At 41.4% G+C, this 13,188-nt stretch overlaps 1 protein-coding gene across 6 annotated transcripts in view; it reads left to right on the top strand.

The window, feature by feature from the left end:
- Window positions 1-13,188, top strand: part of kirrel3a (kirre like nephrin family adhesion molecule 3a) — a 568,693-nt gene that overhangs the window by 529,528 nt on the left and 25,977 nt on the right. For 3 of the 6 annotated variants that reach the window (XM_043676910.1, XM_043676908.1, XM_043676911.1), the window contains exon 14: window positions 5,827-5,892. The exons of the other annotated variants lie outside the window; for them this stretch is intronic. In XM_043676910.1, the coding sequence (XP_043532845.1) occupies window positions 5,827-5,892 (66 nt within the window). The remainder of the gene's footprint in view (window positions 1-5,826; window positions 5,893-13,188) is intronic. 6 annotated transcript variants of the gene reach the window in all.

Raw genomic sequence — 13,188 nt, 5'->3', positions numbered from 1 at the left:
TCCTTCAGCCACTGTTACCTCAGGGAGATTGCTTGTGTCTTCCCCAGTGAACACAGATCTGAAGTACCAATTCAATTCTTCTGCCATTTCTTTGTTCCCCGTAATATATTCCCCTGTTTCTGTCTTCAAGGGCCCAATTTTCGTCCTAACCATTTTTTTGCCTTTCACATACCTAAAAAAACTTTTACAATCCTCCTTTATATTATTGGCCAGTTTACCTTCGTACCTCATTTTTTCTCTGCGTATTTCCTTCTTAGTAATCCTCTGTTGTTCTTTAAAAGCTTCCCAGTCCTCCGTTTTCCCACTTATCTTTGCTATGTTATACTTTTTCTCTTTTAACTTTATATGTTTCTTAACTTCCCTTGTCAGCCACGGCCACCCATGCCTCCTCCTAGGATCTTTCTTCCTTTTTGGAATGAACTGATCCAGCAACTTCTGCATTATACACAGAAATATCCGCCATTGTTCCTCCACTGTCATCCCTGCTAAGGTATTGCACCATTGAACTTTGGCTAGGTCCTCCTTCATAGCTCCATAGTTCCCTTTATTCAACAGAAAAATTGTCACTTCCGATTGTACCCTCTCCCTCTCAAATTGCAGATTGAAGCTTATTGTATTATGTATTGCAGATTGAAGCTTATTGTATTATACTGAGATACTGGCATCAGGTAACCATCTGCTGGGTAAATGGGACTGCTGCTGTGAAGATGGGGGTTTGAAGAATGATGGGGAAGGAACAGAATGCATATGGGTTCCAAGGGATGTCAATGCTGTATGCAAGGTTGGGGTAGGGAAGATACTTCAAGAGGTGGTGTGCAGGATAGAAGGGATGATTGAGAGGTAGGCTGGGGTGTGGCCTGCCATGTTGCAGTAGAGGAGAAGAAAGTGTGGGGGAGAAGGAGACTGGAAACAAGAAAAAAAAGTCTTAAACCTATTAACAAAAACAACTCAGTTCACCCAGAGTTGTTAAAATCTGAAATCACCGAGATCATGAATTTCTTACAAATGACTGTGGAATCTCAAATTTAAAGCTACATATTTTGAGCAGCTATTAAATGGGAGGGAGGGGTGAGGGGATTTGTGGTTAATGTAATGAACATTTTGTCTATTGTTATATTTAAATCTGTGATTGAGATTCAAATAGCTGAGTGTAGCTCCCTTTAAAAATGTTCTCACTTTGTGAATCTTCAATGCAAATACTTTAACTTTGAAATCACCATTCTGTGGCAGGTGTGTTTAAGATGATAGTTTTTTTTAAGATTAGATTACTTCCTGTGTGGAAACAGGCCCTTCGGCCCAACAAGTCCACACCGACCTGCTTAAGCGCAATCCACCCATGCCCATTCCCCTACATTTACCCCTTCACCTAACACTATGGGCAATTTAGCATGGCCAATCCATCTAACCTGCACATTTTTGGATTGTGAGAGGAAACCGGAGGACTCGGAGGAAACCCACGCAGTCACGGGGAGAATGTGCAAACTCCACACAGAGAGTCGCCTGAGGTGGGAATTGAACTCGGGTCTCTGGCGCTGTGAGGCAGCAGTGCTAACCACTGTGCCACCGTGCTGCCCATTTTTGTGTGGAAGTGTGCATCAATGTTTTGAAAAAAAATAGTTGCTAACCTATGCTTGTTGTCTTTTGCCAAATGGGATGACAAATTAAGAAACAGAACTTCAAAGGTCATTTCTCTGTATTACTACCTGAGCTGTGTGCGAATAATTATAGGATAAATCAGATTAGGGAGACAAATGCATTACTCAAAGTCTGGTGTGGAAGAAGTAGATTCTAGTTTGCGGAGCTCTGACATCAATAAGGAAAGTGAGATCAGTGCTGATGGAATAGTCTCCACTTGAGCTGTGCTGGGGTCGGTGCTCTAGCCATCCACAAAACTTGGTAAGTAGAGAGGATTTTAAACTAAACAATGGGGGCAAGGAATCAAATTTGGAAATCTCTGGCAAGTCAGAGAAGTGTCAAGGTCGAAGAGAAAGGTATTAAAAAAGAAATGATAAACAGACCATGAGAAGAATGGATAAAGAATAGAAATCTAAGAGTCATCCAACAGAGAAGTCTACAATTTACAAAAAATGTAAAAGCACATAGAATATAGCATTGAAAAATAAATGGGTAAACTGAGTGAAAAAAACGAAATGTAATGTACGGTCTAGTAGACATTGCTGAGACATGGCTGCAGGATAACTTGAATCTTGCAGGGTGCAGGAAAGATAGAAAGGACAGGAAACTTAAAAAAAGTGCCAACTTTGTTAGTTAATAATGGCATTAGCACAAAAGAGACAGATGACCTAAGTTCAGAAAACTAGAATATAGAAACTGTTTAGGTCGAAATGGCAAATAATAAAAGCAAGAAGTCATTTGTGGGAGTTACGTACAAACACACTAACAGTAACCACATGGAAGAATAGAGGATTTTAAAAAATGAGAAATTATTGGAATGGCACAGCAATAATCATCTGAGATTATAATCCACATATAGAGTGATAGAACACAGAACAGTACAGCATGGAATAGGCCCTTCCATCCACAATGTCGTGCCGAGCATTTATCTCAATCTAAGATCAACCTAACCTACACACCCCTCAATTTACTGTCATCCATGTGCTTGTCTAGCAGTCGCTTAAATATCCCTAATGTCTCTGACTCTACTACCACCACTGGCAGTGCATTCCATGCACTGACCACTTTCCGTGAAAAGAACGTACCTCTGACATCTTCCCAAACCTTCCTCCAATCACTTTAAAATTATGAGCCCTCATGACAGCCATTTCTGCCCTGGGGAAAAGTCTCTGGCTATCTAATTTATCAATGCCTTTCATTACTTTTTACGCCTCTATCAAGTCACCACTCTTCCTACTTCTCTACAGTGTGAAAAGCCGAACTCATTCAACCTCCCTTCATAAGACAAGCCCTCCAATCCAGGCAGCAGCCTGGTAAATCCCCTCTGCACTCTCTCTAAAGCATCCACATCCTTCCTATAATGAGGCAACCAGAACTGGACACAATATTCCAAGTATGGTCTAACCAGGGTTTTATAGAGCTGCAGCAAAACCTTGTGGCTCTTAAACTCAATCCTAAAAATGTGTTGCTGGAAAAGCGCAGCAGGTCAGGCAGCATCCAAGGAACAGGAGAATCGACGTTTCGGGCATAAGCCCTTCTTCAGGAAAGGCCATTCCTGAAGAAGGGCTTATGCCCGAAACATCGATTCTCCTGTTGCTTGGATGCTGCCTGACCTGCTGCGCTTTTCCAGCAACACATTTTCAGCTCTGATCTCCAGCATCTTCAGTCCTCACTTTCTCCTTAAACTCAATCCCCCTACTAATGAAAGCCAAAACACCATTCACCTTCTCAACAACCCTATCTACTTGAGTGGCAACTTAGAGGTATATACATGGACCCCAAGATCCTCCTGTTCCTCTACACTGCCAAGAATCCTGTCTTTAACCATGTATTCTGCATTCAAATTTGATCTTCGAAAATGAATCATTTCACATTTATCCAGGTTGAACTCCATCTGCCACTTCTCAGTCCAGCTCTGCATCCTGTCAATGTCTTGTTATATTCGAAACATGTGGTGCTGGAAAAGCACAACTGGTCAGGCAACATCCAAGGAGCAGGAGAGTCGAAATTTTGAGCATGAGCTCTTCATCAGGAATGAGGAGGTAGCCCAAGGGGTCTGACAGGTAAATGGGTTGGTGGGGCGGGGGGAGTTGGGAGGAAGAGTAGCTGGGAATGCAATAGGTAGATGAAGATGGGGGGTGACGGTGATAGGTCGGGAGCGGATAGGTGGGAAGAAAGATATATGCAGTACTCACTTTCGCTAGGAAGAAAGATGGACACATCGGACAGTTCAAGAGGGCGATGTCAAGTTGGACGATTGCATTTGGGATAAGGTGGGGAAGGGGAAATGAGAAAACTAGTGAAACCGACATTGATCATGAGTGGTTGGAGGGTCCCAAGGCGGAAGAGGAGGCATTCTTCCTCCAGGCATTGGGTGGCTTGAGATAGACGTTGGAGGAGGCCCAGGACTTGCATGTCCATGGCAGAGTGGGAGGGGAGTTAAAGTCTTCAGCCACAGGGCGGTGGGGTTGTTTAGTGCATGTGTCCCAGAGATAGTTGTAAGGTTGGATCTGGGATAAGGTGGGGGAAGGGGAAATGAGGAAACTGGTGAAATTAAACCTACCAGCCTGTGGCCAAACACTTTAACTCCCCCTCCCATCCTGCTAAGGACATGCAAGTCCTAGGCATCCTCCACCGCCTACCTCTAGCCACTTGAAGCCTGGAGGAAGAATGCCTCATCTTCCGCCTTGGGACCCTCCAACAACACAGGATCAATGTCAATTTCACCAGTTTTCTCATTTCCCCTCACCCCAACTTATTCCAGAACCAACCTTCCAACTCAGCACCACCCTCTTGAACTGTCCTACCTGTTCATCTTCCTTCCTACCTATCCATTCCACCCTCTTCTCCAACCTATCAACATCAGCCCCCACCTTCATCTACCTATTGCATTCCCAGCTACCTTCCCACCAGCCCTACCCCGCTTATCTCTCAGCTCCCTTCGGCCACCCCCTCATTCCTGATGAAGTGCTCATGCTTGAAACATTGACTCTCCTGCTCCTTGGATGCTGCCTGACCTGCTGTGCTTTTCCAGCACCACACTTTTCAACTGTGATCTCCAGCATCTGCAGTCCTCACTTTCTCCAATGTCTTGTTGTAGCCTGCAACAGCCCTCGACACTCTCTACAATACCACGACCTTTGTGTCATTTGATGCACAAAGATAAATGACAAGTTTATAGAACATTTTTTAGTAATCTCTTAGAAAGTTGCATGTTACAGTCAGAGGGTAGGCTAATATTGTATAATTAGATGGGATTAATGAATCATCTCAAGGTGAAGGTTGCTGTGACCATAATATCTTAAAATTTTACGATAACTTTTTTTAAAAATCGGAATTATGAGGACATAAAAGAAAATCTGGCTAAAGTGACTCGGCAAATTAGGTTAAGAAATGCAGTGACAGACATTTAAGGGGATATTTCAGAATACCAGAATCGATATATTTCAATGAGTGGGGAAATTTGCAAGGGATGGACCTACATCTGTGTTTAATTAAATGTTAAAGATACTGTCAAACTTTGTTTAAAAAGCACAAAATTGTGCAAAGACAGATGGCTGGTTAGAAGATTGGGCACAAAATTTTAAAAAACAGCAAAAAGAGTACAAAGATAGCTGAACCTTGAAGAAGAAAACAGAGAGCAAAGTGAGCAAGGAAACAGTGGAAAATTGAACAAGCATTTTGCTTGAGTTTTCAGTTTTAACCAAGATACAACTCCAGCGACTATCGTCCTTACTGATCCAGTCTCTTAAACATGTCAGTCCTGCCATCCCAGGAATCAGTCTGGTAAGTCTTCATGGTACTCCCTCCATAGCCAGAATATTCTGATAAGGAGGAGTTTGTATGTTTTCACCAGGTCTATGTGGGTTCCTCTGGGAGTTGTGCAGGTTATGTGGATTGGCCATGCTAAATTGTCTATAATGTCCAGGTTAGGTGGATTAGCCATGGTAAATATGGAATTATGGGGATGTGTGTGTGGGGGAGGGTGGGGGGTGTTGGGTCTTGGTGGAATGTTCTTTGGAGAATCAGTGCAGACTCGATGGGTTGAATGGCCTCTTTCTACACTGTAGCAATTCTATGAGATAAAAACTGCAAACCACATTCTAGGTGTGGTCTTACCAATGCCTTGTATTATTGCAACAAGACATCCTTACTCCTGTATTCAAATCCTCTTGCTATGCTTATTTTCAGTAAATGATGTACAAACAAGGCCACCCGTGTCTCATTACATCTCCTCCTTTCCCAATTGCCATTCAGGTAATAATCTGCCTTCCTGTTTTTGTTATCAAAGTGGATAACCTCACATTTATTCAACTGACACTTCATCTGTCATTCATTTTCACAGTCACTTAACTTGCCCAAATCACTCTGAAGCACCTCTGCATACTCCTCACAACTCACCTTCCCACCCAGCTTTGTGGCATCTACAAACTTGGAAGTATTATATTTAGTTTTCTTAGCTAAACCATTAATATATATTGTGAATAGCTGGAGCACTGATCCCTTTAGTACCCTACTAGTCACTGCCTGCCACTCAGAAAAATATCTTTTCATTCCGACTCTCCAAATGCTTCCTGTCTGCTAATCAGTTCTCTATCCATGTCAGTACACTATCCCCAATTTAATACACTATAATGTTGCAAACTAGTCTCTTACAAGGGACCTTGCCGTTTAAGAAATTAATACTTACCTTGTATTCTGTGGTCTTAAGCTTCATGGTCAATTGGTAATTTTTGGGAATCTTGATGAATTATTCCAATCCTGCCTCTGTGAGAGTCCAAATCCTGATTTAGTCAACACAGCAAGATCTGCGTGCAGGTATTATTACTGGCTGACTGCAAAACCTAACAGTGGGTTAGAGAGAGTGGGAAAGGAGCCCCTGAAAATCAAAAATGAGTTCCCAAAAGTCAAGAAGCAGCCCTCAAGAAAATCTGAAGATTAACCCTCAAGATAAGAAATATGTTGGCTGGCCTCTTACCTTTGAACAAAGATCAGATTAGATTAGATTACAGTGTGGAAACAGGCCCTTCGGCCCAACAAGTCCACACCGACCCGCCGAAGCGAAACCCACCCCTACCCCTACATTTACCCCTTACCTAACACTACAGGCAACTTAGTATAGCCAATTCACCTGACGCTGCACATCTTTTGGATGGTGGGAGGAAACAGGAGCACCCGGAGGAAACCCACGCAGACACGGGGAGAACGTGCAAACTCCACACAGTCAGTCGCCTGAGGCGGGAATTGAACCCGGGTCTCTGGCGCTGTGAGGCAGCAGTGCTAACCACTGTGCCACCGTGCCGCCCATCAGTATAGCTCCATAAGGGTCTGTGCTATGGATGAGATTTGCTGTCAGTAGAAGGAGAGAGGTGAAGGTGATTTTCTCCTTTTCTGCCTTTTCCTTGGCTCCTCAGACTTTACCCAATAATGTAATCTGGGAACCCTCCCTTCCCCATGTCAGAGTACATTTCTGATAGCTAGTTACAGGAATCATAATTGAGAGAGGCCTGCATTTCCCTACGCTCTTGGCCAGCATATAGTGACTTGGTTTTATGTTTAGAAAAATATTGGTGAATCATACATTTGTTTACAACTCCTTGAATAAATAATGGGTTGAATTTCGCATTAGTAGTGTCACTGGGAACAGACCACCTGATAGTACAGTGATTGGGAGACCCAGGCTGCTCCCAGGCTGCAATCCTTAATACCAGTCATAGAGCACCAAGAGATGCCAGAGAAGTAGTGGAGATTGCGCAACATTTTCCATCAATTTATGTGCTTCCAAAAAGTCTTTGATTCCTTTTCCCTTGGTTTTAAATTCATTACAATTTGCGACCCAAAAAAGCTGTTGTCTAAGAATGGTTTCTTCTACACCGGAGTGAGTCCTTCACTTACCAGGACAGCAATGGAACATTCTTGAACAGAGCCAGGCAGACAGCCCACTACTTTCTCTGTGTAAAATCAGACTGAGGGCATGTTAGATGGGAAAGGTAACTGCAGAGATCCTGTCATTAAACTCTAATGCCTGTTTTTGTGATAATGAAAAGATTATTGGAAACAAAATGACAACTCATGAACATTACCACATCTCCAAAGTAGGGCCCCCAAGTAGAAGTCAAAGAGCACTCTAATCAGATCCCTCACCCAACTGCTCATGCCTATTATCTCCATCCTTTTCTTTTTCTTTAACATGTTTTCCTCGTGACTGTGGTCAGCCTTACAAAAGACATCTGATAAAGTTCCTAGAGAAAGGCCATCAGTAAAGTGGAATTCTTTGACAATACTTTGTAAGGCTTGGTATTAGGTGAGAAATTTCAAAAAAAAAAGAAAAGCAGATGGTACCTGTCAGCGGAGTTACACTAGCATTGGCTTGAGATGGATGAATAAGTGATTTGAATACAAAGCCCATGGTTGTTAGGGACATTAGCAACTTGGATTCAAAAATCCATTGCTATTTTGTCAAACTCACAAATGTTGTTAGACTAGAAAAGGCAACAGAATGAATGAGAGAGAATAGATCAGAACTCATACAACAGACTGTTCAAAATATGCTGGTGGTAGAAAAATGGCAGATAAATTGATTGCTGAGTATATCATGTCCTGAACAAAGGAATGTCATGTTCTCCATGAATAATGATGAAAAGAACAATAGTCTATCAAGAAAGGAACCAGGCTCTTAATCATCTTGAGGTTCTGTATAAACAGCTGATGCAATGAATAAAGCCAAGATCATGCCTATAAGAGGTAAAAGACAGGGCACATCAACTGCTCTTACTAAACCCCAATTTCAGCATGGTGTCCAGTTCGAATTTGAGTTTGAGAATTGAAGCCTCAGTTATGAAGAAAGAGAGAAGGAATATTGATTTTTCAGCATTGAAAAGAGATACCAAATGTGATCCTTTCTGGATGTACAAGAAAATAAACAGGATAGACAGTGAGGTGAATTTCACAGAGACAATGGTGAGTCTCAGTCACCAGGTGGAGAGCTGTCAAAAAACCCACCTTGCTTTCTTTGAAGAAGACCCACAAAATTGCGAGACAATCAAGTGATTAACAGGCCAGTAGCAAGACTCCCAAGGTTCAGAGAACACCTGCCTGTGTAGACCTATCACAGGCTGGCAGCACTTCCACTCAGAAATGCCACCAGGAGATGAAGGTTGCTGCTGGAAATGCAGCAACTGGAGGCCTAGAGTCACAGAGCCAGTGAGGGCAGAGGTGAATGATAACAGGAGGGTTTCACATCATCAGAGCTACAGGTGAACCTCCCTCCACTCGGAAGCTGTATCTCTCAATTAGGCTTTAATGAACCAGAATTTCCATTCCACCATCCCAAAGACTACAAACAATCCACACAGTCATGCTCTCTTCATGGTTATAGGCTCGACTGCTAACAGAAGATGAGATCCTATCGCATTAATGTCCTATTTAAGGATCTGAATTGGTGGCAGGGCAGAAGACATATTCATGGACCTTTCTGTCGTGGACTTAACTGGGATGGAGGTGGGAGGATAGATGTCACTTCACTTGTCACCCTTCCTCCCAATTAAATGCCCACTGCTTCCAAATTCACCATGGGAGAAATCATAAAATACCTTTCACGGACAGAGGAAATAGACCAAAATAATTTTTAAAAATCCATCTGGTTGTAACTATCAAAATTTGCTTATGTAGTTACCCTCTTTTGAAGGATGGGCCTGTTGGGCTGAATTGCCTCTAGATGTAATGAGATGGTTATTACATGCCACAGATTTAACTTGTTTGTCACAGAGAAAACATATCAGATCTATGCTGGCTGTGAACTTACACCAAATCCTGTTTATCTATGCTCCCAGTAAAGGAACAACCCCATTTTCAACTTCTGATTATTTTCAATTCCTTCTGTACCTTCACCCCTCTCTATCACTGCAGCTTGCGGCACTCAGAGGTATCTGCACTCCTGTTAATTCTGGATGATTTTAATCAGTTTGCTACTAGTGGCCAAGCCTTTTTTTGTCTCAACCCTTAGTTTTGGTGCTCCCTACCTAAGCCTCTGTCTCACCACCTTGTTTTCCTCCTTTAATACATTTCTTAAAGCATTTGGCCAATTTTTTACTCATCTACCCGATTATCTCCTTATATAGCATTTGTCAAATTTTGTTAAAGTATAAATATAAATATAAATATTCAAAGTATAAATATCAGGAATCTGAACCAAACCATTCCCTGTTCCCTCTGGGATGTTTTTGTCAAAATTGACATCAAACAATTATTAACACGAACCTCTTATAATTTGTTAACAATTCAAACTTCAGTTTTCTTCCAACTTCCCTTATAATATACTCCCACTTCTTGTGCTGGTTCTCGTTGAGTCTTGCCTCAATACAAGCAGGCTTGCTTAAATCTAATAAACTCCCAGTGCAATGATAATGTGCTGACTCTACCATCCTTACTACTGAATGCAAGCTGTTTGATTGTGGCTGACTGGACTACACCTGAAGTCTGTTCCTAGGATTCAGATATGAGTTTGTGTTTAATGCCTGTGATTAAGACAGGTGTCTAACAGGAGGGGTAGGAAATTCCAATTCGAACCTCTTATGCATCCCCATGGTTTTTGCTCCTGAGAACATAGCTGTGAAATGCCTTGCAAGTTTTTACTAAATGTGCTGTGCAAATAAAAATTGTTGGTTTTGCTGATTTAAGTTTCAACTCAGGACTTTTTAAACTTTCTCAGCTCCTTCCTTCTATTTTTATAAGAGTTTCTCAGTAGAGACATGAAGCATGTCACATGGTGCGCTGAAATGGTATCTCTGAAACTTCGAACCATTTTCTCATGTTATTTAAACAAGGAGTAAGCAGAGACAAGCAAGACCACTTGCTAAGACCACTGTGTGCTTAGAATGTTAAAGACAAGAAACGAAGGTTGAGAAAATTGAACAGCTTATGAGCTGAGAGAATAATAACTATCCCTTGGAGCAATTGTCTGAGAATTGAAGCTCAAGAATGATGGAAATTTAGAAAAACCTGTATTGGGAGAAGAAGCTGTATCTGAAACAATGGGATTACAAAGATAGATTCCGACCACTGGATTCATCCTGATTGAAGAATCAACAAAGGCAATATGAGCTCCAGGGATAAGCAAAATTGCCCCAAAAGATTTTAAAGGCAATATGACAAGGATTCAGGCTAGGTCACCCTTCATGTGAACACAAAAGAAAGTAAATGAGTAAGATTAGAGATTGCTGGAGCATGGATTTACAAGGTCTGCAAAATCATCTTGCAAAAAAGATCTGAGGCACAAGGGAAATTAACTAAAATAACCTGTAATTGTAAACAAAATAAATTTGTTACAACCAAATTGTATGTGTGCAAATGTCAGAGAGAGAAACATTGTGAGTCTAAGAAAAATGATTATTCTTAATTGTTCAAGTTCTAGGGACCACCAATTAACAAGCTGTCAGCTAGAAAGGTGACAGCCATGTCTCAGTGGATATCTCTCTTATCTCTGGGTCAGAAGGTTGTTGGACACAATCCATATCTACAGACTTAAGCTCAACACTGATGCTGACACTGCAGTATAGCAGAGAGAAACTGTTACACTTCCAGAAGTGCTGTCTGTAGGATTAGATGTCAGATCAAGATCTTGCCTGTCCTGTCAGATGGACGCAAAAAATCCATGACACTATTTTGATGGAAAGCATGGGAGTTCTTCCTGGTGTTTAGATTGATATTTAACCTTCAAGCAATATCAAAAGCAGGTTATCTGGTAATTTTGAGGGAAGCAGGAGCATAGTAATATAGCCACTTAACTAGCGATCCAGAGACCAAGGCCAATGCTCCAGAGACACAAATTCAAACTGCACCTTAGCAGCTAGAGCAATTTAAATTCAACTAACAAATTCAAAACTTGTTTCAGCAATAATGACCATGATAACCACCATCAATTGTTGTAAAAACCTATCTCATTCAATCAGGGGTCAGTCAGCTCAGTTGGCTGGACAGCTGGTTTGTGATGAGAGTGACACCAATAGCATGGGCTCAATTCCTGTATCAGTTGATGTTACCATGAAAGGCTCATCTTCTCAACCTCCCAGTTGCTTGAAGAGTGATGAATTTTAGGTTAAACCACCACCAGTCATCTCTCAATGAGAGAGCAGCCCTATAGTCCAGTCAGAGTAAGGTGACTTTTACCTGATTTATTAACATTCTTTAGGAAGTGAAAGCTGGTATCCTTACACCATCTGGTCGACATATGACGTATGACGGCAGACCCATAGCAATATAGTTGACTCTTAGCTGCCTTCTAAAATAGACAAGCAAGCTACTCACTTTATGAGCAATGACAGATTTTAAATGTTGATCTTGCTAGTTTACCCACATCTCTTGAATTTATCATGTTGCTTGCAGGAGCCTGCTGTGAGCAAATTGGCTGCTAGGTTTCCTATATCAAAAGCAACTGCTTCAAAAATTACTTAATTAACTTTAGAGTGTCTCAGAACCTTCTCAGGCCATGACCAGACAATATAAAATTAAATGATTTCTTTAAATGATAAGCCAGGTTTACTGAACAGGAAACATAAATTAATATATCATAAATAAAAGCACACTATCATTTTAAGGATAAATCAGGTGTTCTTCCCAACAGTTCCATATCACAGCTTCTCCACGGAGTCTATTGTTATTAGGTTCAGCATAATGACTGAAAGAATGTCAGCCCACAATATACTCTCAAAAGCCTTTTAAGACCATTTTGGAGGCGACAACATTAAAAATGAAGTGTATCTTTCTGACTCCATTATCTGATCAGCCATCAATAGGATTTAAAACTGTATTTCCACACAAAATAATCAAACATATTCTCCAATAGATGAAACTAAACATCTTTACTAATGAGCAAACAAAGAATCACAATAAATGTAAATTCAGGTAGTACCGGCCTGTTCTTTCTTTTGAACTGTACACTAATTGGCTGAGTGTAATATATTAGAAATGGTATACTAAGACAGTATAGGTCATAGATGACAACATGTGCAACATTAAAGGGTTCACTGAGCATTGCTACAGCAGTGCCAGTGATTATGATAGATACCTTTAATTCCAACCCTTTACTTTCTGATGATGTAACAGGCACTGGGACTTTGGGACAAATATACTGGAGCATCCAATGGAGCATGAGGATCAATAATTATAATAATTACAACAGCTTTAACAGCACAACCAGACCATTTTGGAGGAGGCAACATTAAAAATGAAGTGTATCTTACTGACTCCATTATTTGATCAGCCATTAACAGGATTCAAAACTCTATTTCTACATAAAATATTCAAACATATTCTCCAAAAGATGAAACTAGACATTTTCACTCATGGGATGGAAATGTGTTGCTGGGAAAGCGCAGCAGGTCAGGCAGCATCTAGGGAACAGGAGAATCGACGCTTCGGGCATTAGCCCTTCTTCAGGAATGAGGAAAGTTGGTCCAGCAGGCTAAGATAAAAGATAGGGAGGAGGGACTTGGGGGAGGGGCGTCGGAAATGTGATAGGTGGAAAGAGGTCAAGGTGAGGGTGATAGGTCAGAC

The sequence above is a fragment of the Chiloscyllium plagiosum genome, chromosome 35 (genome assembly GCF_004010195.1).
Source record: "Chiloscyllium plagiosum isolate BGI_BamShark_2017 chromosome 35, ASM401019v2, whole genome shotgun sequence".
Taxonomy (NCBI): Eukaryota; Metazoa; Chordata; class Chondrichthyes; order Orectolobiformes; family Hemiscylliidae; genus Chiloscyllium; species Chiloscyllium plagiosum.
This window is presented reverse-complemented; position numbering and strand designations above follow the sequence as displayed.